Raw genomic sequence first — 27,593 nt, 5'->3', positions numbered from 1 at the left:
GAGGTGTCTGCAGTGTGTCTACTCTCATTCACATTCTCTGCTCAGTCTACCCATAGCTTCTATCCCCACCATGGAACTGAAAGTTGTCAATACACTCCATTTGTCAGATCCTCTGGCACTTCTTGACCTGAGGAGGGAGTTTCAGAGACGTTACCCTCCTTCCTTCTGGGACTACTTTTTTTTTTCTTTCTTTTTTTTCTTTTTTTTGCTTCTATGAAGCCTCTTCCTAACTCTTCTATTTCAGTCATTTTCATTCTCCCTTCCTGCTCCCTCTCATCTGGTCAACAGCTTTGTGAGTCTGTTCTGGGCCCCTCTCTGTCTGTATTCTTTCCCTGCATGACTCCTCCTATTAGTGTGATCTGAGGGATCTTCGAGATGCCAAGGACTTTCACATCTGCATCTCCAGCCCTCACTCCTATATCCACCCACCTCTTGATATCACTTCCTGCATATCTGCCAGGCCCAATCGCAGCTCTTCCTCCACGCTTCTCTAGCTCAATAAAACCAGCCGTGTTTACCCAGTTGCTCAAGCCCCAAAATATAGGCAGTTCCTTGATTTCTCTCTTTCTCACCTCCCAGATACAATCTGTGAACAAGTGTATGGTGGCTTTACTTCCATAACATTCAGTATGTCCATGCTGGTCTCAGCAATCATCCCCTCGGGGACTACTACAATCAGTTCTTATCTTGTTTTCCCTCTGCAATATATTTTGCCTAGAGGGCTTTTAAAAATGTAAATTAGGTCATGTTTTTCCTCTGGTGGAAGCACTCTGATGGCTTCCCATCACACTGATAACAGAATCTCCACTCCTTTTCTCTGACATCTTCCTGGGCCACTCCCCGCTTCGCCTGGCCACCTGTCCCAGGCACCCTTTACTTCCTCCACAAGTTAAGCTGGTTTCTCCTGTGGAGCATTCTGATTCCCTCCTGGTCATTCAGAGCTTGTTCTGGTTATTGCCTTTTGCTTCCAGGTTGATCCCTCCCCCCTTTCTCCTGAAAACCACATTTCCCAGCTCCCTTGACAATGGCTTTGAGGGGAAAGAAGGGGAAAAAACAGGACAATTCTTTCTCCCGCTCTCTCTTTCCTCTTTGCCCTTCCCTTGCCCCCCCACACCTCCCCGCCTCTGAGTCAGGGGGCATTTTCTCGGAGTGACTAGGTGCTGGGTCCCCTCGGTGTGTAGCTCCCCACCAGAGGGAGACAGCCTCTCCTCCATGACCACATGCACTGCTAAGCAGGCCTGTCCGTGGCTCCGGCTTCTGCCAGCGGGTTTGTGTATCTAGCATCTGCGCCCCAGAAACATCCCCTGTGTCTGGTAGTGACCTCCTGTGTACCGAACGTCTGTCACTTCATGTGATCCTCAGCTCTTCCATCGCCAGCGTAGCTGCTTCACTACGTTAAATTCATCTGCATGAAATACCTAGAGCAGTTTCTGTTTCTCTGACTGAAATAGCTCCCAACTTCACGGTTCACTCAGGACAACCATCACTCCACCGGCTGTGGGTCTCTTCCTTGCACTTTTACTTCCTGATATTTTTTCTTTATTTGATGCTGTCTTATTACCGTATCCCCAGAGCCTAGAAGGGTGTCTGATATATAGTTGACATTCAATAAATATTTATTGAATAAATGAATAAAAAGAATAGACTTAGATTTAGCTCCACAGACTACAGCTCAAATGGGTAGATGATGCAAATGGAATGAGTGATAATCAGGCTTCTAAATGGAAACTCTGGGGAAAAGAAAAGGAAAATAAGAAACGTTAGGCGGGGAGAGGGAGGGGATGTTACCCTTTGAGAAGAAAGACAATTAGTGGGGAGAAGGAAACATTTATTTAATATCTGCTAATGTGCCACTGGCTTTATATGCATGGCTTCATTCTGTTCCCACATCAACACTATCAGGTGGAGATGATCTCCATCTTACTGATGGGGATGCTGAGTAGCTAAGAGGTTAAGTAACTTATACGAGATCACACATCTGTAAATGCACAACGGGCTTCCAGCCCACAACATCCATCTGCCTGATTAGGACCAGCCCAGGCAAGTACATCACAGCCTCAATCCATGCCCATCCTTTTGTTTTATAAATGCAAAAATTTAAATGCAGAAGTATAACTACTATTTCTGAAACACTTATTGTATCCTATTAAAAGGATGGCCATCCCCAGTGAAATAACTGGAGATTTTTTTCAAATTGCTTCCCAAGGTTCTCTTGCCCTTTCCCACTGCCTTCCTCCCCTCCCCAAATACACTGAAAGACAGAACATGATCCATACAGCAAAGACCAATGTTGCTGTGAGCTGGAGGAACTGGCCCTTTGGCACTTTCTTCCAGGTTGACCTCAGAGGCCTGTTTTAGTGTTATTGAGTCTGCAGTAAGGGAGGTGTTGGGGACAGCCCTGCTTTCTGCGCCCCCCCAACCCCACCCCAGTGTATCAGCAGCATCCCTAGAACAAGAAGTTGTTCAAGTCTGTGCTCCCTGTGGCATCAATAGAGAAAGATGGCATAGTTCCCTCCAAATTCGCCAGGTCCTTTATTTGTACGAGCATCATCTCTATTTTGTCAGTTTTCATTGATAAGTCCTATTGTTTTCTTAAGGAAGACAACTGAATTCTCAGTCATGTCTTTGATTTTTCTACTTGTGCCGAGGTCTGAAAACGGTAAGTTATGTTATAGTATGCAGTTCATAGGGTCACTGAGGGGGGGAAAGCCCCAAGCAGTAGAGCAAATCGTTTTTTCCCTAATGCTGGCTTCCCTTGTTTGGTTGTTCAAGTCAGGCCATTACCGTGGCTTTGCTCTGATCTGTTCTTAAGAGTTTTCTCTATCCCCAAACATCTTGCTCTCAGAACACCGAAAACTTCCAGCAAACAAACAAATCATGAAAATTAAATAGCAATAAAACTGTTGTTGGCTTCATATAAAAAATATTATCCAGTATTTAAATGGCGATTATTTCCAGAAACTTGGCAACTGTAACCATACAAATGATGAAATTGATTCCAGTCACAGTCCATATTTGTTTGGAAAGGAAATACCAGTAGTGTTTGAAAAATGGATTATTAAAGACCTGGTTTTCTGAAGGTGGCTCATATGTTCTATTTGCTAACACAGCATCTTGTTGGGGGAAAAGAAATAATAAGTGCAGCTTTTCCCTGCCCCAGATTATTTTCACTCCAGATCTTTAGAGCAGGAAATAAAAAACAGCTAATGGTTCATGGGGCATGTGGAATTAGTTTAAGCAAAGCTGAGCCCTGATCCTGCTGACCGCCTCCTCTTTCCTGTGCTGTTTTGTCTATGCTGGCCTTAGAATATGTCAACAAATCTCTTTTAAGCTCAGATGGGAAGAAAGGATGGTGATTCTCCCTCTTTCTGTAAGGGAATAATTTGCAACAGATGTGCTTTTTTAGAAAGGTACAAGTTTGTCTTGTAAAATATTTGTAAAGAAAAATAGCCTCCGGATTTCACAAAGTAGTCCTGACTGGGTTTTGGAGATGTCACAAAGAGCATTGTTTTTATAATACTAATAGGATTCTCTTCTCACAGAATTTGATTATAACTCAAGATTAGGTTTTGGGAAGAGCCAAGTTTAAAGATCTAAAACAATATAGTGAGGAAATACCATATGTGACTTGATGGCTTTTTGACAGTGACCTCAAAGGAGAGGTTGGTGAAAGTCCCAGAAACTCTTTTTAATTGGTACCAAGATCTTAATGTGTCCAAACCTCAGTATCCTTATCTATACAGTGGGGGAGCCACCTGCCCCTGCAATCCAAGTGGTAGGATAAATGAAAGATGCTTTATAAACCATAAAAGGTCCTATACAAAAGTAAATGGGTAAATGATTGTTTTTATAACAAATCTATTCAAGAAAAAAAACCTTTGAAGGTTCCACACTTCATGTGCATACCCTTTTGCACATATAATAAAACTAAAGGCCCGGTGCATGAAATTCATGCATGGGTGTGGTGCCTAGGCCTGGTCAGCAATCGAAGCACAAGTGTCTGGTGTGGAAGGGCAGGTCCCAGCTGACATCTGGGTCCTGGGCAGCACCTGGGCCCCCAGGCCTCCATGCTTCCCCTTCCGCCTGAGTCACTGCACCCCAGTCCCCATGCAGATATGCAGTGAGCGCAGCCAATGCTGAGGACCAGGGCGCAGCATGGGGTTCTGGGCCACCCAGCAGCGTTGCATGGAAGTTAGGCAGGCATCGCACTCCCTCTCCCAGCCGGCCTCACAGACCAGCTCCTGCATGAACCCACAGGGAGCCTGACTGGTCCCAGTGGCCGTGGCCCAGCTCACCTGGAAGAGGCCATGCACGTGTGGGGTGGGCTCCTACTGGGTGCTCAGCACCTGAGTTCAGGGGCTTCCCCAGAATGTGAGCCCTGGAGTTCCAGGGGAGGGTAGCAGGGTGAGTGAGGGTGAGCCCAGTGGACACCTGAATTCTCAGTGCCTCCGTCCCCAATCACACATGCCCCAGGTACCCAGTGAGGTTGGATGATCAGAGCCTGCTGGCCACTGATCACAGTCTGTGGGGCAATCAGACTCCCTCTTGCTTCTGCCTTGGTCTGGCGCTGCCCACTCACCAGATCCACCAGCCCGCCGTGGTCTCACTCTCATTGGGGCCCATTAGGGCCGGCAGCACCTCTACTGCTTCCTGCTGCCAGTGCCATGTCCTGTGCCATCCCCTGGTGGTCAGCACGTGTCATAATGAGCGGCCAAACTCCTGATCGAGGGGACAATTTGCATATTGGGCTTTTATTATTTAGGATGAATATTTTTTTTTTAATTAAAACCTGCACTAGTAAGTAGATTAGCAACAAAGCTTATACCGTTTAAAATTAAGTAAGTTCTGGCCCTGATTCAGCCACGAGGCTTGTTGAAGGACAAATCACTGGTTCTAATGGGAAGTTTTACCTGCATAGGCACATTTCAAAACCTTAGGATAAAAAGGTGTATGCCTTACGTGAATGAATATGACTAGCATTGGCCTAAGAAGAATACATAACTTTCAGCAGGGAATACTATAAACTGAGAAACTTCCTGCTCATTTTTTTTCTCTCCCCCAAATATTTATTAATATTACAAATGTCCCCCTTCTCCTTCCCCTAACCCCTTCACCTGGTCCCTACCTGCCCCAGGCCTTCACCACCCTATTGTTGATGTCCATAGGTAATATATATATGCATATATTTGATTAATCTCTTTTCACCCACTATCTCCACTTCCCTCTAAATTTGTCAATCTGTTCCATATTTCCATGCCTCTGGTTCCATTTATCACTTTATTTTGTTCATTTATTTTGATTTTTAGATTCAATTATTGATAGATATGTATTTATTGCCATTTTACTGTTCATATATTTTATCTCTTCTTTTTCTCCTCCTCCTCCTTAAATAACCTTCAATATTTCATGTAATACTGGTTTGGTGGTCATGAACTCCTTTAGCTTTTTCTTGTCTGTGAAGCTCTTTATCTGACCTTCAATTCTAAGTGATAATTTTGCTGGGTAGTATAATCTTGATTGTAGGTTCTTGCTGTTCATCACTTTGAATATATCTTGCACTCCCTTCTGGCCTATAAAGATTTTGTTGAAAAATCAGCTAACAGTTGAAAGGGAGCTACCTGGTAGGTAACTGCTTTTCTCTTGCTGCTTTTAAGATTCTCTTTGTCTTTAACCCTTGGCATTTTAATTATGATGTGTCTTGGTGTGGGCCTCTTTGGATTCCTCTTGTTTGGGTCTAATGCTTCCTGGCTTGTAAGTTTATTTCTTTCACCAGGTAGGGGAAGTTTTCTGTCATTCTTCAAATAATTGTTTTCATTATCTTGCGCTCTTTTTCTGGCATCCCCATCATGCAAATATAGGTATGTTTGGAATTATCCCAGAGGCTCCTTATAATATCTTCATATTTTTTTACTCTTTCTCTTTGCTCTTCTAATTGGGTGTTTTTTCCTTTCTCATATCCCAAATCATTGATTTGATTCTCAGAATCCTCTACTCTACTGTTGAATCCAAGTCTTGATGTATTTTCTTTACTTCTGTAATTGTAGGACATTCATTCAGCCAGATTTCAGGCAGTTCTGGATGATGGTTGCTCTGTATTGTAGAATTGTACAAAAAGGACTACGCTATGGAATAATTTTATTTGTAATTTTGATATGATTATGGGAGGTGGTGAATACTGGCATTTATCTACTCTGCCATCTTAGTCTCTCTGCTCAATTTTCAAATCCCATGTGAGAACAGATATGGCTGAAGGCACCAAAGAAGAGGGAGCATAGACTGCGATAGAAGTTTGAGCTGAAATATTAGGCAACTGTTTCCTATGTGAGGAATGAAAATAATACCTATTATTATAAGGAACATGTGACTATTGGATCATGTAAAATGGCATGTGTAAGATAATCCATGATCATATTAGATGACAAAGAAGTTATACAAAGTAATATTCATGAGATATATCACAAGAAGGGAGAAAATCCTGTCATTTTAAGATTTAGCATTTAAAAGTTTTATAGTATTTCCTTTTTCATTCTTTAAATTGTTAATAACGTGTACTGAGTTACTTCCTATGTTCCAGACATTTGTGGTAAATGCTATAAATGAGTAAAATTTATTTAATTTTATAACCATTACAAACAAAGGTTCCATTATGACCCCTTTTTACAGGTAAAAGTAAGTAAATTGCTCAAAAAATCAGATGGCTAAGAAAATAATGGAGGTGGGACTTGAGCCATGCTTAGCAATAGAGACAATCAGAAACCTAGTCATTTTCTACATAAGCTTATTGTCATCTAGAATAGACCACTCACAGCCTTCTCTAAACTCTCAACTGCCCTCTCAAATCTGCATTTGAACTTTAACCATATTGAGACTCCTTTGTCACTCATTTTCCTCTGGTTACTTGGGAACAGCTGCCTCGCAGCTTCTGTTTTGGCTTATATCAAGGTTAGTCTAGAGCCAGGCTGCTCAGCCCTTTCACTAGGGAGTCCTTGTAAAAGCAGAGCATCTCATGGGACCAAACCTGACATGGGATAATCTATAAAGCCACTCACTGGAAAGTGTGCTTCCTGCCTGCTGGCAAGGAGATTAAGTCAAAGGTTTTGATATTGATAGATAGTCCTAATCTTTTAAGAGCTTTCAAGTACTAGCAGGACAGTTAAAAGAAGTTTTCTAAATCATTAGGAAGAGGGAGATTTGCCAGTCTCTTGAGGGGCTTCAGTAGTAAGAAACTGGGCTTCAGGGAACCCTCTCCGTGACCACAGGTAAATCCCTGGATGCTCTCTGTAAGGCTTATTTACATTTGCATTAAATGAAATGTTGTATGGACAGCCTTTTACAAATAATTATTTTGGCTTAATTAGAAGGTAACAAGATTAGTTAACAAGTTTTGTTTTTGCCTTGGGTTTGTCATCTTTATTTCTCATCCAAGATACTCTCTTATTCCTACTCACCCCCAAGCCCTGTCTCCATATCCTCCTTCTATCTCTGGAAGTGTCTTTTCTGCATTCTCCTTTCTCTTTCCCTCAGTCTCTGCCATTCTTTTCTCTTTCTCCCCCTTCTATCTTCTTGCGCGTTCCTTCCTTTCTTTTCCATTCCTTCTTTCTTTCCTGGCTTTTCAGCATAACTCTGACATGTGCCAGCTGCCATTTCCAAAGTGCCTATTGTTTACACTGCCCAGCCTAGAGGACCCCTTTTTATTTTAAGTTACTCTTTATCACAATACACTTTTTTTTTTTATAGGCACACAGTAACAATATTATAGGAAAAACAGATTGTTAGATTTTACATAGGAAAATTCTTAATGAAACAACAAATTCTTGAAGAAATGTGATCCCCACCCCCTGTCAAGAACAAAATTATCGAGTCATGTTTCTCATGGCCTATTTCATGAACTATTGAACAATCTATCACATTTGCTAAACACATGTCCCTTCATCACTGGCCCCATGGTTATAGCTTCTGCATGGAATGAATATGGCTGGTGCCAAATAAGGTTGTTTTTGTTGGATTTCAATTCTGCTGCAGAAAATCACAAACTTATCATGTCAGAAAGGAAGAGAGGAGGGTTGTGGCTTGAAAGGACATCTTTAAAGTTATATGCAAAATGTATGACATTAAACTAAAAGTCCAAGGCACAACTAAATGTGATTAAAAATTGCACTGTAGAAAGTGAGTTATGAAAAGCATAGGCTACCTTGCACAAAGGAAACAAAAAATTAAGACCAAGTAAATGCTCATTCTGCACAAAATATGTGCAGAGCCAGCGGAAGGGGGAAAAAGATTTAATGTAACAAAGAGTCTACCATCATTTTCTAAAATGGAATCTGCCAAGTTAACATTATGTCATCTAGGGCAACAATGAACATGTGTGAAAGGTGTCATATATTTGGGAATTAAAATATTTCAAAATTTTGTCTTTAATATATGCATAAATAAAAATAACCTGAAATTTTTAAATAAGCAATTCTAGCTATAACTTTAATACTACTACTGATATAACACTTATAATAATTATAGTGTATTTGTACCCAGCATTGTATTGAAAGCTCTAGATCGCTTATTTTAGTCATCTTTATAACCCTGAAATATAGATGTTTTTGAGAACTGTTTTATATTTTAAGAGAGAAAAAAAATAGTTTTAAGTAATGTCCATCTGAACACCCCTTAACCTGAAATATATCTCAGAATCCTTTAATGTCTCAATGGAGGGTTCCTATTTTTAAGGTTAATATCAGGAAAAGAGCCAAGGCACCAAGTAACCAGGGTGAGACTTGATATAGTAAGAACTGAGTTAGACACTGAGATAAGGTTCAGTGTGGCAAGGTTCTCTGAGTTGCTAAGCTTCTGTGAGAATTTCGGTATTCTAGATTTCGGGCTGAAACATAATTTTCTGTATCTGAAAAAAAAAAAAAAAAAAAAAGGAATAATGGCACAGAGAAAAGATTTCATCATTTTGTGTGCCTTTATTCAACTTACAGCTCTTATCAAATATATTTTCCATGGATTGGAAGTATAGATCTGAGAGGAAGTTTGTTTTGCAGGACATTTTCCTGAATGAACTAAGAAAGTTGTGCACCAAAACTATCTTTAGCATAAAAAATAAATCACATCAAACAAACATATTCCAAACACAATTGTACACTTTCTGCTGTGCAAGGGTATATTTGCTCACAGAAGAGCTATAGTCAATAATAAGCTATAACAGTTTCTCATAGCAAATATCAATCTTGTCACTTACCTTTTGCCAGAAGTTACCTAGCAAGTAGACTTGAAAGGAAAAGCAAAATTATGATCAAGATTAGCTCTTTGGGGTGGCAAGTCATCCAGAGGCCTGGTAGTGACACTAGTTGTTTCATTTAGGAAATAAGTAAGGTGAACATACACCCTGGTTTGCTGGGAGAGCTCCACATTAGCTAGTTCTGATGTAAGATTTAACAACTGTCCCTGGTCCCCTTTCTGCCCCCCTCCCAAACCTTGCACACTCTTAAGACAATCTCACCCTAGAAAGTGAAATAACAATTTTATAACATTAATAACTCAAGCAAACTTTCTGTATACTTGCTGTGACTGATATAGCACAGGTGTTCAACAGATTTTCTATAATGTCAATAGGGCTGACAGTGACCACTTTGGCAGGCCCTACGTAGCATTAATTACCATTGTAGGTTGCATGAGGAGCCCACCCCATCAAAACACATCCCAACACCTATATTATTCCCATTTGGAACAGAACTGGTGAATGGGGGCACTTGTCATTTGGACTGAGATCAATGAATAGGATTCTCCAGATACGTAAAACTCTCCTATTGATTCTTTAGGTCTTTAGATTTCCCTAAATATTGCAAAGTCAGGAAGAAGATACTTCTTGGGAAAAATATAGCAACTATCTGTTGTGATATGTGATAGTAAAATAGATGACTGTTAAGAAATCTTTGTATTTCAAGTTGCAGTTATTGATGTTTTATAGACTATTTAAAATATAAGATTTTAAAAATTATATAGAATCATTATAAAAAGTTGTACAATATAAATCTCAGTGTTCTCAGATTTATAGTTATAGCTCTTTTTTATGGGTAGTTTTTTTTTACATCTTCAAAAGAAACCTAAATAATGTTGTTTTTTTGTTTTTTGTTTTTTTTTAAACAACTAGTGTCACTACCAGGCCTCTGGATGATTAACTACCCTATGATATTTCTTTCATCCAAGCTGGTTTATAAAGGAAAGCAAAAATGACAATAAAAGAAATGTACCAATTTATTCTATACTAATAAAGTATTGAACATTAGTGAAAAAAGTATGAAATATTGGAATGCAACACAGAACAATTCCATTACCCATCGCAGTTTTGGGTCATATACCGAATATAAAGAGTAATTACTTCATTGGTTGGAGACCACAGTGGAGGAATATAGAATTTGATGAAAGAGATTTTGAAATAAAAATTCTATCCCAAAGCATTTGCTTTTCAAAACTTAGCCAACATTACAACTATCTTATTTTGGGTTTGGGTGGCAGGAGTGAGGAGCTGGGAGTGGGGTGAAAGTGCAGAAGAAACAAAGAATGAACAGATTTAAAAAACTCTTGAGCCATTAATTATACATCAGCACTTTAGATTTTAAAGTATATGTGAAATATAATCTTTGAGATGCCTTAATTAACACATCTTATTTATATGGGTTGTTTTCCTTAAATATTCTCTTTAAACAATATTTTGTGATTTCATATTAGCCTATCAATTGTATGTATCATCTTAGTGATTTTTACTTTATTATTATAAACAAAATTGCAGTGTTTTTTTCAGGTCCTAATTGAATATAGTAGAAATCCCATTCCTTGATGTCATATTTGTTGCTAATTTCCCCCCCCCCCCTTAGCCTTTTACATTTATGATCTTAGACATAATGTTTTTAATTTTATGAAACTTTTGCTGTCAGTTATTTTCCTTGTTGATTTCCTTTACTGCTTATATGCTTAGAGAGTTGTTTCTCATCCCTAGGTCAGTAAATAATTTACCTATACTTTCTTCTGTTTTTTTAAGTCACCTAATGTTTCAATTTTTAATTAACCTAGAATACATTGGGCTATCTATTTAGGTGGATGCTAAGGTGGATTTTGGGCTATCTCAAATAGATTTGAGGCTCTATTAAGGTAGGAATCAACATAATTTTTCCCAAATAGTTAACACTATTACCAATAACATAATATTTCCTTCTTTATGATGGATTTCTTGTGCTTTAATCATACACCAATCTCTCCTTCAGTGCTCATCTTCCATACTTAAATATTTAAAGATATAGTACAATAAATGCCTTCTCATTATTTCTGTTTCAAAAATTTCTTGGTTATCCTCATTCTTCTAAACAGATTTTGGATACACTTTATCATATTCTCATTTCAGAATATGATAAAGTGTATCCAAAATCTGTTTAGAAGAATAAATGAGGACACATTGGGATTTGCAAAATATTGCAAATATTTTGAGGACACTCCAGACACATTGGGGTTTGCAAAATATTGCATTAAACCTGTACATTCAACTGAAAAAAACAAACAAACACCCACATTTTTAAAATATTCACTGTCCTGATGAAGAAACACAGTACTTCTATTTTTATATAAAATCTGCACATGTATTAAGGTTATGTCTAAATATTTTATATATTTTACTATTAAGGAAATATTTTTCATCATAATTTCAAATAAGACATTTTTCTCAATGAGCTTTCACTGTATAATCAACATGCTTCAATTTCAGCTTGATTTATTCTGTATGTAGAATAGTATTTATTAGAGTACTTTATTTCATAGACATAAATGAACTTAGCCAGTACCTGAGGACACTGAAGGCCATGAAGATGATTAGAGCACATAAATTTTGTAATTATGAAAGAAACTAAAAGGAGCCACTGGTTATCCATTTTATTCTAAAGTGTAAAATTGCATATGTGCAATTACACATTTATTTTTATTATGAAGGAGGGAAAAAAGACAAGAAATTGATTCACTCATGTCTGTAATGACAAGTAAAAGACGAAGAAAGTGAGGACTCTGAGAGTACTTAATTTTTCTCATACTTTGAGCCTAATGCACCTCATCTACCTCATTGTCTGACAGTCCATTGTGGCATAAGCAAGGTGAATAATGTAGGCAATATCTCCCATGGGAATTAAACTAAAAACAAAGGCTCTAAGTAACTGGTATTGAAAGATCATGTTATAAAACTGGTCCCCATGTCTTCAGTCCCACTGGACCCTGTTGTCCCTGGAGGCTGCATACACACCTGTCAGTCACTTGTCCTTGGCTTTGAAGGTGGCAGGATGCCAGCCTCAGCCAAGTGTTCACAGTGCAAAATGCTTCAGAGACTCCTCTGAAATGAAAGTCAGTATGTAAATGTGCAACATGACGACATTATTATTCTAGCTTCCTGGCGGCTTTCAGCAAGCACTGCCTGCCACATGAGGTCTCAAGTGTTCTGGCACAGTGTGCAAGCGTTCAAAAGAAGTTAAAGGAATGAAACTGGAGCTACATTTCAGAGCTCTTCAAGCTGGCATGGAGGAATGGAGTCATGGAATCAGGGTTGGATGGTCTCCACCATACAGCCCAGCGAGTGCCTGTGATGCCAGGCTACTAAGCAGAATTTTCAATCGTGAAAGGCCACCACTATTTCTTCCTCTGGGTCTAAAATTACAAAATGTACACACCTCCCCCAGGCTCACACCACTCTCTGGGTGCTCTCTGCTCAATCCTCATCCACCCGTTCCCTGGAGCACACCAGTTTGCTTAAATCCAGCACAAGTTTTAAAATGAAGAACTAAATACAAAAAAAGGAAAAAAGTTTAGTTAGAACCCCATTGTAGCAAAAGCTACTGTATGAAGCCCATGGCTATTATTTTTAAGAGGGGGCAGGCTTATTGTATATCTCATCTGTCTTTGGTACTATCCTAGGAAGTGACCACTTAGTGGATTTTAATTGATCTTGTCATTTAACCAATCTAAAGATATATGCACCCCTACCTTCATAGCAGCACAATTTACAATAGCTAAGATTTGGAAACAGCCTGAGTGCCTATCAGCAGATGAGTGGATTAAAAAACTGTGGTACATCTATACAATAGAGTATTATGCTGTGTTAAAAAAGATAGAATTTTTACCATTTGCAACAACATGGATGGAACTAGAGAGCATTTTGCTAAGTCAAATAAGCCAGTCAGAGAAAGGTAAATTTCACATGATCTCACTCATTTGTGGAATATAATGAACATAAACTGATGGACAACAACATATCCAGAGACAGAAAAACATTGATCAAACTGTCAAACCTGAGAGGGAAGGCAGGGGAGGATGGTGGGAAGGGGGAGAGATCAACCAAAGGACTTGTATGCATGCATATAAGCCCAACCAATGGATACAGACACCAGTGAGGTGAGGACATGAGTGTGTGTGTGTGGGGGATATATTACTTCAAAGAAGGGGGAGGGAGAGAGAGAAACATCAATGATGAGACAATCATTGATTGGCTGCCTCCTGGACTGCCCACAGTGGGGATGCACCTGGGTATGTGCCCTGACTGGGAATCAACCAGAAACTCCTGGTTCAAAGGCTGATGCTCATCCACTGAACCACACTGACTGGGCAACCTTGTCATTTTTGTTTGCAGTTTTCATTCCTAACAGGTCCTCTAGTTTGTACCCAGCAGTTTCTGCTGATGAAATATCTGAAGCTAAAACCAAACTCAGGTGTGGGGGTAGTGGGGTCAAAAAACAAGGTCTACTAAATAGTGAGCCATGGTGGGCCCAGGGTCAGCGCATATCCTGGTTGTGGTCATTCTGTGACATGACCTCTCTTACATCTTTATACCTTCTTTCCCTTGGCTGACGTTTTTCTGTTCATCAGGCACCAGCAACAGAGTCTGAGTGCCCTGCTTCACAGCTACCTTTATACTAGCACAGGTCTACAATATGGCTACTCATCCTCCTTTCCCTCCCTTTACATCCTGAAATTCTCACAGGCTTCTTGTATGTAAGAGACATAGGGTTTAAGTTTAAAAATGTAAGACAGGAACAATGCAAAGAATACAAGCACTGAAGAATACCATTTCTCATACAGAACTTCTCTCTTTATTATATTTTAGGACAGTGAAAAGAAAGGGTTTATAAATAAAATCTATGCCATCCAGGAGGTATGCATCAGTGTCCAGAACATCCTAGATGAAGCGGCTTCCTTAGGCGAAAGGATAAAAAAGTAAGTGATGCTGACACATGGACCCTGGCCTTCTGTGGAGACAGAGTGTCCATTTGTTTCTCAAGAGGGTGAAATGCCAATTCGTTTTGGCAGGGGACACTCCTTCTGGGTGATCTATTGCTCAGTTTCATCATTATTTACTTTGTTTCTGTCAGTCTTTGGTTCTATGAAAGTTCTGTCAATTTCCTTCCTGAAATTTAGAACATATTGGTTGGAAAGAAATCATTCTTGTAGCTTTGGAGAAATAACACCATTCTAAATTTTAGCACATTTTCACAGTGAAAGACTTTGTTCTTAAACAGAATATCAACTCAAGATAGAAAAAATAAACTAAGCAAAAATGAAGATTTCAGGTAAGGAAGACACACGTTTTATTGTTGGCTGAGTTATATGTTTAATTTAAAAATTTTTTTAGTCATATAGCACCCTACCAAAATATACTTTCAAATTTGTGTATTTATATAGCTAAGATATTATAGGTGAAATAAACTAATGCTAGGCCATTAAAAATTTGGATGTTTTTAAAAAATTGCCTTAGCAAATATCTAATGTAAAATTAAGAAACATTCTTAATTTTATATTACTGTGTTTTACTTGAAATACTTTAATCTACTTTTCAAAACAACTGTTTAATTATAAAAATAATAAGGTGATTTACAACTGATTATCAGTAGAAATATACTAAGGCCCCATACTACTACTGAACTATGTAAAAACTGGCCCACTCAAGAAGGGGTGCTGTATATCCGGTTAAGCCTACGTTTTCCTAGTTTCATATATCCAGTCATTGTTTACTATTCATAACCCAAAGTGTTCTGCAGATTTACTCCTTGGGCATACAGAGTATTTGAGGAGTAAGTTATTTAAACTAAAGGTGTGAGTTATTCATTTATTGCCTTTGATCTCTCAAGGGATAATGAGTCTTACCTCATGTCTTTTTTTTGTTTAATACATTTCCACACATGCATAGATGCTGAGTTTCCATGTTCTCATATCACATTAGACAGAACAGCCCCCTCTCCCAAATGTGCCTCGAAGCAACGGTCAGTCTTAAGACTTCTGAAAATTGATTCCCACCTCTTTTCCCTTCATCTTCTCAATGTTTTTTTCTCCATCTCTCAGAGTGTTCCCCTGTTCTCCACACCCTGGCCATGAAGGACATGGTGAAGTCCTAAATGGGGCCTTTCCCTACTGAGTGTTGTCCTTTCTCTGAGGTACACTGTGTATTGCCTGATGGCAGCATCTCACTGATACCAGAAGACCTGGGTCAGCTCTCTCGTCAGGCTAGTGAATGCCTGAGGGAAAATGGTTCTTAATCCCTCTGGGTGCTAAGAGACCTCAGAACAGGTGCTGGCTAGAAAACATGAAGGCGAGTTGAATCCTAGGACCAGATCATGGCTATGGAACAACCTTTGGTAAACAGGGTTTTGCAGAACTTCCATAGGTACAGCAATGATACAAGTATAGGCAGAGGTGCAGCCATTTTTTCTGCACAATAATCTTTTGAATATTAAAAAGAAAAATCCCCTATAGTCACACCTAATATAATGCATATGTTCAGAAAGCAGCTTCAGAAGCAATATTTAAGTACAAAGTGAAAAGCCTCTATAATTGCATTTGTTGTTATTCCTTCCACAACTTTCTTGAATGGGGATCATATTCTAGATTTAGATTCCTCAATGCATTGTGGAAACAGAAAAGAACAGTCTTGTTTCCCCTGACATTAGCTACACTAGTAAGGATGCTTGGATACTTACTCTTCCAAGAGGAGAAAGAACGAACACAGGGAGCCTTTCAGGGAAGCTGCCCAGAAGAAGGGTTTTCTGAGAGAAGAGCCAGTTGCCCTTGTACAAGGAGCAGTGTGATGGATGGCTCTGAGCTGAGCCCCAGGATAGCAGGCAGACCCTCAGCCTTCTGTTCTCTCCACAAGCAGCAAGAGCAAGGGAGGGAAGACAGGATTCTTTACCTGGCAGTTTACAGGTCGCTCACTCTGGCCATGGGAGGAAAATGATCAAGTCCAAAAACCCAGGCCCTAAAGGCAATTGAGAACAAGACAATCAGATTGATTCAACTTTGGTTCTTTTACTTCATTTTTTTTTTTTTTTTTTTTTTTTTTTTACTAACTAACTAGTAAACATTTGATTTAGGAAGACAATAAGCAAGCCATATGCTACAAAACTAAGGAACCACTCATAAGTTATGCTGAGACACAGTACTGGAAGAAAATCTCTTAATAATCATCCTTTATTGGATCAAAAACTGCCCAGGACAAACCCTACTCCAAGTGAATATAACACACATCACCAGGAAATTAGAACAAAAAACACTGACATTTATCCCCATGTACAATTTCTTATTTCGTTTAAATACCTTTTGAGGCCTCCTCCCCTCCTGATAAGAAACGCTAGATTGCTAATGTTAACCTCTCATGCAGTACTTTCAACTGGACGGTCCCATTCCTAAGCTGGCTGGCCATCGTCGCCCTCTGTGTGTTCACAGTCGTCCTGTACTTCATTCCACTGAGATACATTGTCCTTGTCTGGGGTAAGTAAAGCCTTTTTTTGTCTTAACTGCTAAGAACAAACTATTTTTAAGGGATGAATTATACTGTCAGTAGTTCCGTATATTTATGGTCATGAAGCTACTCCATGATGAAAAGAGACAGGTCAGTTAAAAATCACAACAGTATAACGATTTAAGTTTACCTGCAAAATGCATTTTTCTTATCTGGCACCATAGGCTCCATCATACCATAAACAGGTAGCTGTGAAGATTCTTCATACATCAAAGAGTAGTTCGGTCTAGATATCACTCTGATTTATTTTCACCACTTATACGTAAACAGAGGTGTTTCGAGCCATATGGTGCATTCAGGACAATATGCTTTTGAGCTATGGTGCTTTGTCTTGTGGAAGTTTCTGTAAACATGGTACCATATAAGGCCAGCTGTTAAAGAGGTCACCTGTAGGATACAGAAAAGGGTCCATCATTGATAGGCAGCTTAGGAATAAGAAATCTGCTTTGTGTGTACTAAATAAGAATGCTTCTGCAAAAACCCCCTTTAAAAATATTTTTTGGTCCTAATTTTTAATACAGTTTTGCCACATGCTAATAGTTCTCGTGTACCAAGTTTCAGCATTTTTTAAAAAATATATATTTTAGTGACTTTGTACAGAGAGGAAGGGAGAGAGATAAGAGCTACAAACGTCAATTAGAGAGAAACATCGACCAGCTGCCTCCTGCACACCCCCCACTGGAGATGTGCCCGCAACCGATGTACATGCCCTTGACCGGAATTGAACCTGTGACCCTTCAGTCCACAGACCGACACTCTACCACTGAGCCAAACCGGCTTCGGCAAGTTTCAGCATTCTCCCTCCCCCCTATATCTGACAAACTCTTCGTATGTCCCATAGGCCCCTCTTATTTTTCTTAATTTCTATAGTTTAAAGAAACAGTTTCACCTAAGACAGTACTTTCACTATGCTGGGGAAAAGGCATTTTCCACCAAGTTCTTTTTCCCTAGTGTATGTTCCAGCCCTCATCTTGCATTCCTTTCTCTGATATTTAAAACAGATGCTCTTAGAGTAGAGCATTTGGCAGTTATTACCTCTAACCAACTGAGGGCCACTCCTGCCATCTAGGCTTGATAGGTGGTCAATCTGGTTTTGTTTGCCAAAGTTTCCCAGGCTCCTGGAAGCTGGAGCCTATGGCAGATGTCTGGCTTGGGAGCCACTGGCTAGCTGTCTTAAACGTAATTTTTAGAGAATGTGTTTGAGCCTCTTGTTTCATTCAATGAAATAAAACAAAAACAGTATTCCTTTAGTGGTAAGTGATTGCTGAAGTATTAACCAGAAATTTCGGAGGGGCCTATGGGACATAGGAAGAAAATTACTCTGCTGCATACCCTCAAGAAGAGCCATAATGTTCTAGTTTATGGCTCAGGTTTCACCAGACTACTGATTTCATATACAGTTGTTTACTGGTATATATTTCAATGTGCCTATGTTTGGTAATTTAAGTGCAATCCTATATAATAAAAGCCTAATATGCTAAGTGTCTGGTTATCTGTTCAACCAGTCAAAGTGTAATATAATATGCTAAGGCCATTCAACTGCTTGCTATGACCTGCATGGATCACCAGGGGCAGACGCTCCAACCAGTAGGTTAACTTGCTGCTGGGGTCCGGCTGATTAGGACTGAGTGAGATGGGCCGGACACACCCTGGAACCCTACCATGGTCCTTCCCCAGCCCTGATCATGCACTGCTAGGGTCCCTAGGCCTGGCCTTCGCCCTCTTGCAATCTGGGACCCCTTGGGGGATGTCCGTTTCAGACAGATCCTGCGCAGGCCAGGCTGAGGGACCCCACTGGTGCACAAATTCATGAACTGTGCCTCTAGTATAAATTTAAAAGAATAGACTTGTTTCATTGAAATTCTACATTATAACACAGAATATGTAGAATAGATACTTCTAAGTTTTATACATTATTTTGACATTTCACCTGCATTGACCCTTTATCTACACCAATTCTCCAGGTAGTACAGAGGATTAACTAATGAGTAACTTAGCATAGGTAGATGTTGTTTATCTCTAATGATTCTTGGCTACTGTGATCCAAATGAGTCAATCATGGCAGCATCTTTTGCAAGAATTTAATGTACACTTCTTGTAATTTAAAAGAAAAACTGATTTCTAAAAATCCCAATGCCAGATAGAAACATTTTTTTCTTGTGATGAGAACTTTTAAAATGTACTTTTAGCAACTTTCAAAAATGCAATTACAACATTATTAACAATAGTCACCGTGGTATTCATCAAATCCCCATGACTTATTTATAACTGGAATTTTGTACCTTTAGCTCACTATCCAATCCCCTCTTCTAGTAACCACCAATCTGTTCTCTGGATCTATGAGCTCATTTTTGTTTTAGATTCCATGTGTGAAATCATACAGTTTTTATTTTTCTCTGACTTATTTCACTTAATATAATGCCCTCAAGGTCCATCCATGTACTTGGAAATGGCAAGATTTCGTTCTGTTTTTATTGTAGAATAACATTCCATTATATATCACATTTTCTTTATTCATTCATTGGTTAACACTTTGGTTGTTTCCATTATTTTGGCTATTGTAAATAAGGCTAAATGAACATGCAGTGCATATATATTTTTGAGTTAGTGTTTTATTCAATTAAATACTCAAAAGTGGAATTGTCTGATGATACTGTAGTTCTATTTTTAATTTGTTGAGGAACCTTCATACTGTTTTCTGTAGTGGTTGCACCAATTTACAATCCCACCAAGAGTGTACAATGGTTTTCTTTTCTCCACATTCTTGCCAATACTTAAAAAAAAACCACACACACAAAAAATAAGTTTGTCATTTTGGTTTTGATTTGTATTTCCCTGATCAGATTCCTGTTGGCCATCTGTATGTCTTCTTTGGAAAAAATTCTATTCAGGTCCTAGCTCAAAGAAGATATACAAATGGCTCAGTTGGTTGGAGTCATCTCATATACCAGAAATTGTTGTGGGTGTTCTCCCAGATCCAGGCACATACTAAAGCAATCCATCAATGTTTTTTTTTTTTTTTAATCTCCCAACATCAATAAAAACATCCTTCAGTGAAGACACACACACAAAGCATCACAATGAGATAATACCTTACACCAGTAATAACAGCTATTGTCAACAGGACAAGAAATAACAAATACTGATGTGGATGTGGAGAAATGGAACTTTTGTGCACTATTGGTGAGACTGTAAATTGGTATAGGCATTACAGAAAACAATATGGAAGTTCTCCAAAAAATTAAATTAGAGATACCATATAATCCAGCTATTCCACTTCTGGGTATTTATCTAAAGAAATCCAAAATGCTAATTTGAAAAAACATATATGTTCATTTTAGCATTTATAATAGTCAAGACATGAAAACAACCTAGGGGTCCATCAATAAATTATTGGTACACATTTATATAATGGAATATTAATCAGCCATAAACAGGAATGTAATCTTGCTGTTTGAGTCAACATGAATGGACCTAGGGAGTATTATGCTGTATATACTTCCTATATATAGTAACACTGCTGTATTATATAAAGGAAAGTTGTTAAGAGAACAGATACTAAGTTCTCAAAGCAAGAAACTTTCTTTGTTTTGTAGCCCTAAGATAGATGTTAAGTAAGCCTACTGTGATAATCATTTCATATGCTATACACCTTAAACCTATATAGTCAAGTATGTCAATTATTTCTCAGTAAAATTGGAAGAAAAAAAAGCTAATTAGTTTGGGGGCTTCTCTCTCACGTATTAAGTCTTAACAATTGGGGATGTCTGATCTGGGTTTCAAATCCTAAGCTCCTCAGGGTGAAGCTCTGGATTGGAATTCTCTCCAGACCGAGGTGCTGCACCGGAGGTGGGGTTTATGGTGACATTGTGCCGCAGACTCTCCTACCTGTTTCCACGTGGCCTTTTCTTGTTCGTCCAATGTGTAATATTCACTCAGCCAGTTTTCAGAGAAAGTTTTTCCATAGCAACTGTAGATCTGGTGTGTTTATCGGAGTTCAGGATCCTTTTATACCACCATCTTCAAAGCTGCTGTTGTTTTTAAGCTGGTGACAAATCCTTTTCCATTTAAAGTAACTTTGAAATAAAATCAAGGTCTTCTACACATTTATCCTGCATAACAGTGACACCTTTCCCAACCGTTCCCCACCCACCCCTCTGCAACACACACACACATTTTATCTTTTGAAAAAGAGAAAATCAATAAATGAGACTTCTTGCCTTAAAAACAATCCCAATCAAAATGCAGGAAGTAAATTTTCATCATAGATGGGACACTGAAGTATAGTAACACTGAGGGGAGGGGAGAAGAGAAGTAAATAAGGTCACTGACTATTCTTGCCAAGTGCCTTTTTTTTTCTTTCTACAAAAGAAGTCACTACAATACAAAGAGAAAGACAGCAGCCACTGGGTTGGGAAAGAGAGAGGTAGGGTTTAAAGAAGGAAGAGACACAGCTGGATTTATTGGTTTATTCAAGGCTAAAGGGCAGCTTAATCTAGATCTTCGAATCATTTTAATACATTTGCCAGAAATGTGTTTTCTATAACAAACTATGGAGATTTCAATAATCTATCACTTTTTTAGGCATCAATAAATTTACAAAAAAGCTTCGGTGTCCCTATGCAATTGACAACAACGAACTGCTTGACTTCCTTTCCAGAGTCCCTTCAGATGTACAAATGGTATGTAGAGTTCACTATTATTACTACTAGTTTAATGTAGGGTAGCATTAGTTTTTAACTTTAAAACCTTTGAAATTAAAAGGATATAAAGAGACAGGTAAAGTTAATAAAGCCTGTAGCTGATCATGCTGTTGAGAAATTTAGCCTACTTGGGGTGCTCACCTAGCAGAACTCAGAGGAGAATGGGAGGGTTGCATCAAGGACCTACCAGAGCCTTCAGAGACAGGGAAGGTTCAGCTGGAGACTGAAGGGAAGTCACCGTTACCTGAAGGGAGGAAACAGGAATATTAGATGATGAAAGCAAAGTGTGCCAGTGGACATTTGGGAGAAAAACTCTTCTTTGCACAATCTGCACAAATGGAATGAATTTTGAAGATGCATATTTAAAGTCAGTGAGTGGGGGAGAAGGCGTTTTGAAGACTGGAGCATATCTCAATGCTTTAAAATTCTTTCTGGTTAATGCCCATTAATCAACACCCCTTAATAAACTATTTTCAGAGTAAAATGAGAAATGTTTTTATCAAAATCTTAAAACTGTGTTAGTCATACTTTTTTCCTTTGTTCCAGTTGAGTTTTTATTTAGTGTCAGACATGAGAGTGAGCTGGATATTAAGCCTATATTAAACAATCATCTGTAAAGAACCATCATCCATCCCTTCAGAATAGATGAGATTTTGCTTTTAATGTTATGTCTTACGGACAGTGAAAACCCAAGTCTGTTACCAGAGGTCACGTTGGGGCTCTCATGTAGCTTCTGGCAGGATTTCCCTCAGACTCCTGCTGTATCACTCTATTGTTTTCTGTATCCCAGCTGCATCTCTCATACGGCTTCCAGAGTGAGCACTTTTTCCCTCCAGTCTTTCCTTCCTTTGCCAGAAAGTGGCCACCTGACCAGTCTTTCTCTGAACTCTGTTTAAACAGGTGCAATACCAAGAACTGAAACCAGATCCCTCTCACAGCCCATGTAAAAGGAAGAAAAACAATCTTGGCTAGCTAGCTCCCAGCACTGAGAAGACCAGCATCTGTTTGGGAAGATAAAAAAGCCTTCAAGCCTCAGCAGCATTTCCTTTCTTTCTGCTTTTTATTTATTTTACCTCTTAAAAAAATGATCGTGAGAATTTGTAAATAGTGTATAAGGGCATATGTCTTTGAACATATACTTCCATTGTACAGAATCAATTTGATAAAAAAGTTTACTTACTGCTGTAATGAAAGCCTTGTTAGTGATGGTTAATAATATAACACACTGGAATAACAAAATGTAAGAATAGTAACACTGGGAGATACACACTTCTCTAATTACAAGTAGAAGAACTAGATTAGATTAAATGCTTTGTTTTGCCTGATTAAATCTTTTACATACATGTTAAAGTTTTCTTCATGTGACTATTTTTTATCTGAAAAGTACATTACAGTTTTCTATGTTTTACACTATTTGAAAGGGAGAAGGGAGTCCCAAGACGTGAATAATGGAACAGTTGCATTCAATTTCACATAAATTCTGATTTCAGATCCTGACGTTTATTCCTGAGCAAAGTATTTAGCTATGATTAGGTTGACTTTAGCTAATGAATGAAGTACGTATATAAACCCCTCAAAAGAATCTTCTATACTCTCAAATCCTACAAAGAAAACTTTCCTTCTATCATTCCATCTAAAACCTTAAAATCTCTACAGGATTATACATAAATACTGCCAGGTTTATAAATGAATGCCTATCTGAGTTTTTATACCTACCAGTACTTTAATTTGTATCAAGTTAAAAAATTAGCAAAATTTCAGTAAACATACTAGCAAACTAAATCCATACTGCTTTTGGTGTCAGATTATACCCCCGAATATCTAAAAATATTTAATACTCACATGTTCTCACAGAAAAAATGTTATGTGCTTTCTCATTAGATTACTGAAATCTTTAATGCATACTATGATTTTTGTTATTAGTGCGAATTGTAATGTAGAGGAGAATGCAGTGTGCTAAATGATATGCCAGTGTTTCATTACATTAATTTATAGGAAAAAAAATAATCATTCTTGAAAATATGAATGCATGAAAATCTATTTTGTAAAATAAACTGCTTATGGGGAGGGGGAGTTTGCCTTTAAAAAGATTTCACTACTTACTATAGAATCTATATTTAAAAATTGCATTCCCAAGACTCTTGTGGTAGTTTTTCTATCTAACTTCAAGTAAGCGTACCTCTGGAAAGAGAAATAATTTGGTGAGAATGTCTTACTACTTCCCCTCTGACTTGGTAGGGGATTAATCTTGCCTAAAATTGCTACAGAATGTTTTGCACTACTTTATTAATAGACTGAGAAAGAGTGAAGATGGGGATTATATTAGAAAAATGTAGAAAAGACTGAAGCAAGAAACATATCTCTCTAAATTCTTTAACAATAAATTATATCTCATCAAAGCTGATTTTTTACAGTATTTTTATTTTAAAGCTATGTTGTTAAATACTATTTCTTATGATAGAACTATTTTGGTCTGTTTATACACTATGGTTGAAAGATTGTCAATTAAATCCCTTTCTATAGAAAGGCTTTGACCTCAAGCTCCATTTAGTGCATCATGTTTGTAACAACATGCTTATATTCACATACCATCACTCTGTTGCAATATTCCATGAAGTTGATGTTACTACAGAAAGTTTGTTGATAGGATAATTTGTTTGAAATTATCTTTGATTTTATCTTGTGTGAGGTTTACATTTCAAGCTGACAGTGTCTGCTCAAATGTCTATAAGCCTGATATTCTACGACCCCAGATGTACCTAGTGGATAGTAACTATTCATGGATGATTAATTGTTGTTTCATTTTATTAAATTTCAGATGTTTAGTTCAATGGCAATGTTGCCTATATCTTCACTGCATTAAATAAAAAACCTTTTCTAAATATAATCAACATTTCTTTTTTTGGTGGCTGAGGGAGGATTGTGTATATATTCTTATAAGTGACACTTAGATAAACTCATGTTTGGTTTGGACATATAAGGCTTTCCCCGAATCCTGGACTATTAATAAAATTCAATACCTTCTGAGGGGTGAGCATCCAAGGAAGCTGACAGAGGAGGAAGAACTATCTGGAGGCATGAAAGTGGTATTCTTAGGAATCTTGATTGCTTTTAGAAACTACTACAATTCACAGGCTAAAAACAAGAGACTATGTCTAGTAAAACTTTTAACTCTTTCCCCTTCGTGAGGGGTTTACAGAGCTGTTTAACTATAGTTTTGAGAGATTTGCCACGTAAATATTTCAAGATGTCTGACACCTACTTAGATGGTTAAATACAGAAATCATGTGAAGTACTAAATATATTCCTTAGTATTTTTTTAGTGAGTCAACTCATTGAAGGTCATTCATATTCCAACTATGATACTTGGTAAGAAATGCATAGCTTAACTTTTTTTCATCTATAAAAAGAACTTAGTACTTCTGGTTCATTTTGGTACTGTTCCACAAACTCAAATTGATAGATTCTGTAGGGATATTTTTGAATCATTCTATGCACAAGGAAAATGTGAATAGACAGATTCTTTAGATAACTTTGCTTTGTGGTACATTTATTGATATCACCCCAATGATGGTGTATTAAAATCAATCCTGGAGCTAAAGTATAGTGAGAGCAAAATTTAATTGACATATTTATGAAAGTATCTTTTGTATTTAAAAGTGAAGAAAACTTCAGTGGTAAGCTCTCTTACTCATAGGAACTTTTCTTCCCCCGTTTTAATTTCAATATCTAAATGTCCCTAATACTGAATGTAGTTTACTCTTGTATTAACAAGTCTTACTCTAAAGCTTTTAGTTTCTACATTTGTTAAATAGTAACTGTTTTTGACTTTTGTACTCATGTAGCTTAAAAACAAACAAACAAAATATATGGTATATGTAAGGCAGCTACTGCTCTAGAAAAACAAATAAAGATAGCCACCATTACACTTTTTGCAAAAGCCTCAGGTTATTATTAATACTTATTTTAAATTCTGGAACTTATTGAATGTGAGTATATATGGACAGATGCCTATTCATTTGGTTAGAATTTCTAGAATCAGCCTATTTTAACTGCTCATACAAGTGTAAATTAAAACCACAAGAAATAACATAATGAATACTTACAATAGTGCCATTCCTTTAAATTATAATTCTCTTTCCTAGGATGACTGGTATAACACACTAAAGACAACAACAACTCATGAACTTAATGTAACCTCTTATACCTCAGGCTTTTTACATTTGTAGAATGGCAAAAACATATTCTAGGTGAATCAGAGATTTAAGAAATATCAAGGAAAATCTCTCATTATGTAAGAACATTATGGAAATAAAAATGTCCAAAGTGATCACATGCTATTGAAACTAACAACACTATGAACGTTTTGCTGAAAACATAATTTTTACATATGTACTTTTACCAGGAGTTCTGGATTAACCCCCAACCCCTACCCTAAAAGGTGAACCAACCAAATATATAATTGGTCTCAAATAAGTTTCAAATTATTGTGATCTCTTGCCGAAACCGGTTTGGCTCAGTGGTAGAGCGTCGATCTGTGGACTAAAAGGTCCCAGGTTCGATTCCGGTCAAGGGCATGTACATTGGTTGCGGACACATCCCAGGGGGTGGGGTGGGGGGGGTCTGTGTGTGCAGGAGGCGGCTGGTCGATGTTTCTCTCTCATCGACGTTTCTGGCTCTTTATCTCTCTCCCTTCCTCTCTGTAAAAAATCAATAAAATATATATATTTTAAAAATTATTGGGATCTCCCATCCTTCACACTCAAAACTGACAATATAAAACTGTTCTATGCACAAACAATATTTTTGTAGACAGGTTTATTTATATTTGGTTGTGTCTCCAAATGTCACTGAAAAATTATATGACTCCATTTTTAAAAAGGAAACCAAATAGCACAGCTGCTCTGGTCAATTAACAGTTATTCTAAACCACGGGTGGGGAACCTTTTTTCTGCCAATGGTCATTAGATATTTATAACATCATTTGAGGAACATATAAAACTATTAACTTAAAAATTAGTTTCCTATATTTGGTCAAACATTAATTAACTCACCCCTAATACATTGGCAGGGCCAGACCAAATGATTTTGAGGACCTTAAAGGGCCTGTGGGCCAGACATTCCCCACTCCTGCAAGTTGAAACCTTTCTTTATCAAGCTAAACAAATAGTTATGAAAGTAGCTTTGTGCCCAAGTATTTTTAGTTTAGCAAAAATAAAGTAATTCTCCCAAAGAGAAAAGGAATGACTAACCTGAAAGTCAATGAGCAAATCTTCAAACCATCAGGAATGCATCTGATGAAATCCTGAGATCTGGTTGAGTATGGCTGCTTCTGCTTATGCTTCTAAGGCAAGGTAATGAGATAAGCTCAGTTCTACTTTCTAGTCAAAGGCAAGCTTCATTGTCAAAAGTCAACTTGAGGCATGCTATCTTACCAGAGTTCAAAATGGTAACAAGTTCAGGGGAAATGCTACCTGTATATTGAGAGGTGCACACCTGGCCCCAACCACTCTTCATTGTCTCTTAATTACTGGAGACATACCTGCAATAACAGTGAAGATAAATTATAGTTACAGCTGGACTACAGGGGGAAAATGAGGAGGAGGAAATGCCATTACTTGTTCTAAGTTTAGAGATCTTTTAATAACACTACTCAAAGAAGTGAAAAACTTTGAACTCTACATCATCTCCACTAAACATCCTTTTACATAATAGAACGACAATTACCAGTCAAAATTTGTGTCTAACATGTGACACTGGAACCATGGAAAACATTTTATTGCTGTCAAAATTTTTTTAAAATATGTCTTTTATTGATTTTGTACAGAGAGGGAGAGAGAATAGAGAGCCAGAAACATCGATGAGAGTCATCGATCAGCTGCCTCCTGCACACCCCCTACTGGGGATATGTCCGCAACCAAGGTACATGCCCCTGACCAGAATCGAACCTGGGTCCCTTCAGTCCCCAAGCCGACGCTCTATCCATTGAGCCAAACCGGTCTCGGCTATTGCTGTCAAACTTGATAAAGATTTAACTATCTATTTTCTATTATACAGAGAGATGTTGGTGATTTTGT

The 27,593-nt window shown here is 38.0% G+C and overlaps 1 protein-coding gene and 1 long non-coding RNA gene across 22 annotated transcripts in view; one reads left to right on the top strand and one right to left on the bottom strand.

Moving 5' to 3' along the window:
- The window catches only part of MCTP1 (multiple C2 and transmembrane domain containing 1), a 422,741-nt gene extending 398,338 nt beyond the window's left edge, over positions 1-24,403 (top strand). For all 20 annotated transcript variants that reach the window (XM_045571756.1, XM_045571752.1, XM_045571743.1 and 17 more), the window contains 4 exons: positions 14,129-14,238; positions 16,673-16,782; positions 21,398-21,495; positions 22,417-24,403. In XM_045571756.1, coding sequence (XP_045427712.1) covers positions 14,129-14,238; positions 16,673-16,782; positions 21,398-21,495; positions 22,417-22,488 — 390 coding nt within the window. In that variant the 3' untranslated portion in view covers positions 22,489-24,403. The remainder of the gene's footprint in view (positions 1-14,128; positions 14,239-16,672; positions 16,783-21,397; positions 21,496-22,416) is intronic.
- Positions 14,206-27,128, bottom strand: LOC118703798. 2 transcript variants are annotated; one of them, XR_006739785.1, is made up of 5 exons: positions 26,769-27,128; positions 21,704-21,760; positions 20,702-20,841; positions 16,205-16,270; positions 14,206-14,428 (listed from the first exon to the last, which is right to left on the bottom strand). It is a non-coding gene; the product is annotated as an uncharacterized LOC118703798 (long non-coding RNA). The 2 variants fall into 2 exon arrangements; XR_004983141.2 differs by lacking the exon at positions 26,769-27,128 and having other exon boundaries at positions 21,704-22,422.
- Positions 27,129-27,593: the final 465 nt, after the last annotated feature.

The sequence above is a fragment of the Pipistrellus kuhlii genome, unplaced genomic scaffold (genome assembly GCF_014108245.1).
Source record: "Pipistrellus kuhlii isolate mPipKuh1 unplaced genomic scaffold, mPipKuh1.p scaffold_m20_p_4, whole genome shotgun sequence".
NCBI classification, from domain to species: domain Eukaryota; kingdom Metazoa; phylum Chordata; class Mammalia; order Chiroptera; family Vespertilionidae; genus Pipistrellus; species Pipistrellus kuhlii.
The sequence above is the reverse complement of the archived record's forward strand: the minus strand, read 5'-3'. Positions and strand labels throughout refer to the sequence as shown.